Source organism: Gavialis gangeticus, unplaced genomic scaffold (genome assembly GCF_001723915.1).
Source record: "Gavialis gangeticus isolate Ggan-Ray unplaced genomic scaffold, GavGan_comp1, whole genome shotgun sequence".
In the NCBI taxonomy this organism is placed as follows: domain Eukaryota; kingdom Metazoa; phylum Chordata; order Crocodylia; family Gavialidae; genus Gavialis; species Gavialis gangeticus.
In genome coordinates this window covers 1,035,751-1,042,610 of record NW_017728997.1, presented here as the reverse complement: position 1 = coordinate 1,042,610, position 6,860 = coordinate 1,035,751, and the positions used below count along the sequence as shown (strand labels likewise).

At 39.2% G+C, this 6,860-nt stretch overlaps 1 protein-coding gene across 4 annotated transcripts in view; it reads left to right on the top strand.

Moving 5' to 3' along the window:
- The window catches only part of IFT122 (intraflagellar transport 122), a 38,924-nt gene that overhangs the window by 25,075 nt on the left and 6,989 nt on the right, over positions 1-6,860 (top strand). For all 4 annotated transcript variants that reach the window (XM_019504660.1, XM_019504661.1, XM_019504658.1 and 1 more), the window contains 6 exons: positions 1,378-1,544; positions 2,060-2,231; positions 2,567-2,669; positions 3,954-4,094; positions 5,083-5,180; positions 5,786-5,886. In XM_019504660.1, coding sequence (XP_019360205.1) covers positions 1,378-1,544; positions 2,060-2,231; positions 2,567-2,669; positions 3,954-4,094; positions 5,083-5,180; positions 5,786-5,886 — 782 coding nt within the window. The remainder of the gene's footprint in view (positions 1-1,377; positions 1,545-2,059; positions 2,232-2,566; positions 2,670-3,953; positions 4,095-5,082; positions 5,181-5,785; positions 5,887-6,860) is intronic.

The window sequence follows — 6,860 nt, the reverse complement described above, 5'->3', positions numbered from 1 at the left end:
GTATAGATTGGGTGCTTCAGTGGGGCTTTTTGGCACTTTTGTCTAAAGCTGATTCAATTTAATTGGCTATTAAATACAAGTGCCAAAAAGCCCCACTGAAGTGCGCGATCTCTACCGACGGTGGACAAGCTGGGTCAAACTAATGCAGTTCTTCTTCTTGGCATGTGTTGCTATGTGTGGAGGTGTGCCGAGCTGAAAGTAGTGCTGGGGTTTTTTGGGTTTTTTTGTTTTCCATGTCTTTTAGCAGCCACATTAAAGTTGTAGTTACGTCCCTTTGGGATATCCAGCCCTGGTGAAGAATTGTACCAGAATTTTCCCTTTTTGTTTGGGTTTTTGTTTGTTTGCTTCCACTTGCCTCTAAATCTGCCAAAGGACTTCTCTGTCTTTCCTCCCTTTTTTTTTCCTGCCCTCTTGATTCCCTGAGTTTTTTAGTCCTGGATGATATTTCTGATTGATGGGGGTATGTTGCAGTATGTAGTAGTCTATTCTGTTAATGGCTAGAAATGCTTTTAATCTGTCTTCTGGTATTCTGAGTGGGGGTTTGTTTGTTTTTTTTATCCAGCCTATTAATGTCAACAGATGTGAAACATTATATTGTGCCATGTCATATTGTGCTAGGGCTTTATTACTGGCAGAAAAGATTGCTTACTCTACCATAAATATATGTAGGGTAGTCAGTGTAGTGTCTATGCATAGTATTTAGAGTTGACATTTGTATTATTATGCAGCGGATTCAACTAGACCAGAATGTTATAATCCAGCTAATTCTGAGTAGTCACCATGAGGTCTATGTAAAGGAGCCTCTTTAAAACACTACGTCTCTGTAAAGGAATAAGGGGTATTTGTTGGAGAGAAGATCCTAGTCTTTGAGAGCCTTGTGGCTGCACATCCCAAGACTAGATGCATGCAAGGAAGTTGATGTGCCATCACTAATCCAATAGAGGACTAATTTAACTTCTAGAACAGGCTGCTCCTTTCTTGGCTAGCCAGAAGAGTTTGGAACTCTTGAAACTGATCCTTGACTTGCTTTTAGATGCTTCCTTTTTTTAAGTCTGTGGGAAGGTGGACAGAGTGAGAGAATTTACCAGGAAAGCAAATGGGTGCACATACATATGCTCTGTAGCTATTGGAACAGCAGTGCATGACTGCATAATCACGCTTTGGATTGGGGATTTTAGTGTTACTTGGTCATTAGCTACTGATTTATTCTTGCATTTGCATTTGTGCATAGTGTTCTGTTTACTGTATGTTTTTAACTGAGGAAGCATATTTGGCTTAATAAAAAATCACTTGGCTTGTTTTAGCATTAGAAACATGACGTAATGATTGCTGCAAAAAAACCTCTTAATCCAGAATGTTGTCTCTGCCCATCCTCAGGATTTCCTTGGGTCTGGAGACCCCAAAGACACAAAGATGCTAATCACAAAACAAGCAGATTGGGCCAAGAACATCAATGAACCGAGAGCAGCAGTGGAGATGTACATTTCTGCAGGCGAGCACATGAAGGCCATAGAAATCAGTGGGGATCATGGCTGGGTTGATATGTAGGTTTTAGCTTTTTCTTGGATATTATCCCAGTGCACACTGTACAATGTGAAATTTAAAATCTCTTTTAATTTGGGTGACTAGGATGGAAAGGGCACGGATATGGACTTGAACAAGTCACTTAATATTCCTTTGCCTCCATTTGAGGAACTGTAAAATTGGAATAATAGTGGACTCTAATGATTTGGACTTTGCCTAAGGCTTGTGTAAGACGCGACTTCCAAGTTCTTAGTCACATGAATAAATAGTTGAATAGTGCTACTGTAGTAATTGCTCACAGGAATAACAACTTTCATGTATGAGTAAAGGTTGTAGGAACTGGCCTTTTTGGTATAAACCCTTAGAATACACACTGAAAGATTGCTAAGCAAAGCATACTATAACATTATAATCATGGTAACTGTTAAAGAATAAGTTGTTGCATTGTTACCCCTCTTCCCTTTTTGTTTTCAGTGAAACAAGTGTGCAGGAAAAGGCAGCAATTTAATCAGCTGAATTTTTTTTCTTTTTCTAGGTTAATTGACATTGCACGGAAACTGGATAAAGCTGAGCGTGAGCCTTTGTCAAAATGTGCCTATTATTTTAAGAAACTTGAAAACCATGGTTATGCAGCAGAAACCTATGTGAAGATAGGTGACCTGAAGGCCCTGGTACAGCTCCACGTAGAAACACAGCGCTGGGAAGAAGTAAGCACATCTTTATTTCCGAATGGAATTATTTTAGAATTGCCATTTTATTATGATCTCCGATTCCTCCAGTTCTAAATGTCTATATCACTTGAGCATTGTTTTGATAAGCTACTGTCCTACATTTTCAAAACACACTAGCACTTCCTAGATCATATAGGTGCTTATGAAGATCTTGCACTTTGGTCTTTTGACTGTTTAGTTAGCAAAGTAAAGGGAAAAAATATTTTTTAGCCCATTAAATTGTACTCTAATTCACCTGTATTTTAAAACTAAAGGATTTAACCAGTGGAACGGCATGGTGTTTTTAACAGTTAATTTATTCTGTATTTCAGGCCTTTGCTTTAAGTGAAAAGCATCCTGAATTCAAAGATGATGTCTATGTTCCTTATGCTCAGTGGCTGGCAGAGAATGATAGATTTGAAGAAGCCCAAAAAGGTAGGAATGCACCTATTGATATGGTGGTAGTAACTGAAATGTGCTACATGCTTTGGGGATGCAGAAGTGGCAGTTTGTCCTGGATCACCCGTAATTTCAGAACACAATACGGGCAAAGGGTGTGATAAAGGGAATGAATGTGTTCATGCTAATCTTAAAAGATTATGTATTAGCCTTGTTATAACAGACCTAATGAGCCTAATGACTAAGGATCTGAGGTTTCCATTCTCCACAGAAAACGCAGTAAAACCCGGATTTTCTCCTTTCAATGCAGGGAATGGTGGGTTTCCCCTTCAGGCTGGCAGAGTTCAGCCTGCAAGGGGCTGGGAGAGCAGAAGTGGGGGAGGGGTGCTGGCTCCCTGTTGCTGCAAACACTCCCATTGGGCCTGTGGTTGGGGAGTGACAGATTTTGGGGGTTTTAATCAGAGTTTTTGTGATGCGAAGGGGAGGGTTATCAGAGAATTTGCAATTTTTAAACAGAGAAAACCAGAATCCCTTCTAACGACATCTAGATTTTTTTCTGACTATACCACAAGAGCCCAAACAGTGATCTGATGTACTATGTATTGCATTATTAATTATTTTAATTACACTAATATTCAGAAAACAGTGGGTCTTGTCCAAACACAAAAAGAAGGGGCACCATCTCTGCCTTTTTTATTTGGGAAGTTTATACGAATTGAAGTTTCATCCTTGCTTGCAAGAATTCTTTGTTTTGTGGATTTCTGTCACTTATGCAACTAGTGGTATGCAGAATTTGCAAAATATATATTTTACATATTGAAAATTCAGGATTGAATTTCAATGGCACAGGAGCTAGTGTAAAGAAACTCTATTTTAATAGTTGCAGTTACTGATGTTTTCTTTATCTCCGAGTTTATGATACCCATCACTATAATACCGGAGTGCCTTGAAATGTTACCAAAGAACGTCTGAAAGTTGCGTTGATCCCATGGAGTTCAGCAGTTTCCCCTGTTCATCCAAATGGCTAGTCATCAGAATGGTGTTTGTTAGAAAAATAACTGGCTTTGCACAACTTATGTATATACAGCAGTTGTGTTTCTGTATCAAGTACTCAGATGGTACAAAAGCCACAAAGTACCTACAGATGCCTCTCATATTCCATTAGTATCACAGCCTTCAAGTAGAAAAATACCGAAGTAGAATCCCTTTCATCCTGTCCTGGTTTTACTGCAATGACTGTTTTTCATTTGAAAAAAATTAATTTCAGTTAATTGGTATAATTATGCTATTAAATGTTCTTTGTTTTGGCCTCCTTTGTAGCATTCCACAAGGCTGGCAGGCAGAGCGAAGCTGTAAAAGTGCTGGAGCAGCTAACTCACAATGCTGTGGTGGAAAGCCGATTTAACGACGCAGCTTATTATTACTGGATGCTCTCCATGCAGTGTTTAGATATAGCCCAAGGTAAGTAAATGCAAGATGGTTTACATTTGTTACCTGCTCCGTGCATGCAAGCAAACATTTAATGAACTGTGATAGCTTAATTAAAACCTCTTGTTCAGTTATTACTTGCTCTGTCTACAAATCTGAGTTTATGCTTTATTGTAATCCAAAATTAGATAGCATTGTAATTTTTTCTTTCTAGTCTTTCATCTGTGCTTTTTTATTTTTATTTTTTTTAAAGAAACTATGTACAAGCCTCATAGTGAAGTCAAAACAGAATCACAGTCACATCCACTATATATCCTCAAGCCTGTTCCCTCAGCATACCACCTTGGCTAAAGTGATGACTTAGGGGCAAAAATTCTAATTAATAAAAGATGAAATTAGAATCTACTTCTGATATTTAAATGTGGAGGAGATTAACTGGGGAGACGCTTAATAAATCACTTCAGCCAGTCAAATAAGAAAGTTGGTAGTATTTTAAGTCTATTTCACATGTGTAGCAATAATGAGGACAGGAATTGATACTGTCTGTTGCCTGGCACTGAATAAGCATCTCTTCAGTTGTCCTAATGCACTGTAGTGCTGATCTCACGTCCCTCATGTACTGTACAGAGACTGCGGATTCTTCCAGATTGTTAACGTGGATAAGAAAAATACCATCAAACCGATTTGAATTTTAACCTCTAAAGATGGGGCCAGGTGTCTAGTGATGGAAGATAAACAAGTTCTGGCAGTATGTTAAGCCATTAACCTCTGGCTGTATCAAAGCTGCTTGCCATAACTGCCTTGCATCTCAACTGGCTTGCTTTTAAAGCAGACAGTTGCACATAAATGGTAAAATTACATGACTGTATTTTGTAAGTTTACCCAACACTTAGTAAGTTGGGTAAATTAATTTTTTGGAAGAATTGTGTTTGTATTATGATTTTCCTAGTGGAGTAGCTCTTCTTACTGTTGACTATAGAAATATCAAAGGTTGTTGTACTAACGCTTTTCTCTTCTATAGCAAATGAACAGCAGAAGACTGAAATGTTACAGAAGTTTCATCACTTCCAGCACCTGGCAGAACTCTATCATGTCTATCACTCTATTCAGAGATACACTGTAAGATATTTACACCTGCAATTATGTTTTACATTTACTTAGTAATTTGCTGTGGACACTTCAGAAATAACTAGAAACATTGTTACTAGCCTCCATTTAATGTTTAGATTTCCCAAACAAAGTGCAGCTATCTAATTTGGCTCTCATTTTACTTTCTGTTGTACTTTCGTGGCCCTATCAGTATCACACCCCCAAAACTGTCTTTCTGTGGTGCAGAAAGAGCCTGGGCAGGGCTGTGCTCCTCATCTCAGTGCGCAGGAAGAGAGCTGGCTTTCCATCCTAAGCTCTGTTTGCTAGTGGAAATATACTGAGTCCATTGTTTTGGGCGCTCTTCTCCCATGAAGGTTGGAATTAGGGTTTTCCTGTAAATAACTTTTGTTGAGCGAAGCCCTCTTCCCTTTTTCTTCAGGGACAGGGTATGAGCATTGGATAAAAGGAATGTAAATCCAGCTGTTTTTGTTTTTTTCCTCAGGCCTTATTGTTATGGTTGTGTTGCTTTAAGAAAGCAAAGTATAGGAGATGGTAGAAGCAACTTGAAGTTTAGTAGTATGAAGTATTGCTTCTCTAATTTAAACCCCCTCCCTTTTCTTTTTTTAATGCTGTAGGAGGAACCCTTCAGTTTCCATTTGCCAGAAACACTCTTCAATATATCCAGGTTTTTACTTCATAACCTAACTAAGGAGACTCCGCTGGGCATCTCTAAAGTGTATCCTTCCAATACAAAACAATGTCTAAAAGTTATTTTGTAAACTGAATTAAAGGAATTCATTGGCATTGATCTGCGACATGCAGACCCAGTGTTGCAATATGTATGCTTCCTGGTTTCAGAGTCCCATTGCCATCACCTAACGGTAATATTATAGTGGATTGACTTTAATCCCTGATGGGGATGATCAGTACTACCAAACAATCACGCACTTGAGGTCAGGAAGTCAAACCTGTACACATTAGGATAGGCTCATCGGATAGCAAACCTTGCTCTGTGCCACCCGTCTAGATTAGTTTTGCTTTTGTAAAATGGTATCTTGGACATCCCAAAGCAAAGTGATTGGGTATGAACATGACAGTTCCCTTTTTCACATGTTGAAAGGGAAATGGGAAAAAGACAAAAATCAGAGCCCAGAGAATTTAGCAAAACAATTCAGTACTGAGTGGCATCTAAATGACTAATTTGTATGTGACTCTTTTTTTCTAAATCCATTTATGTTACCTTTTTTTTAATTGCTTTGCAAGCAGTATACACAACTCTACTAAACTGTAATTGCATCTGCAGTGGACAGCATCAAGGAGCAGTGCTGCCCAGTGGATATGACTGTGCAGGGAGTCAGGAGACTTGGGTTCTATTTCATCTCCCCCATTCACTTGTTTCATAACGTTAGATAAGTCACTAGCTTCCCCTGTGCCTGTTTCCTCTCTTATTCATAGATTCATAGATTAAGGGTCGGAAGGGACCTAGTAGATCTTCTAGCCCGACCCCCTGCCAGGGCGGGAGAACAACAAAAAACCCCAAAAAGAGAAACGGGACTCAAACGAGTCCAGCCAGGTAGGCATCCAGCCTCTTCTTAAAGACCCCCAGGGTAGGGGCCAGCACCACTTCCCTTGGAAGTTGGTTCCAGCTCCTAGCCGCCCTAACTGTGAAGTAGTTTTTGCGGATGTCCAATCTATACCTCCTCTCCATCA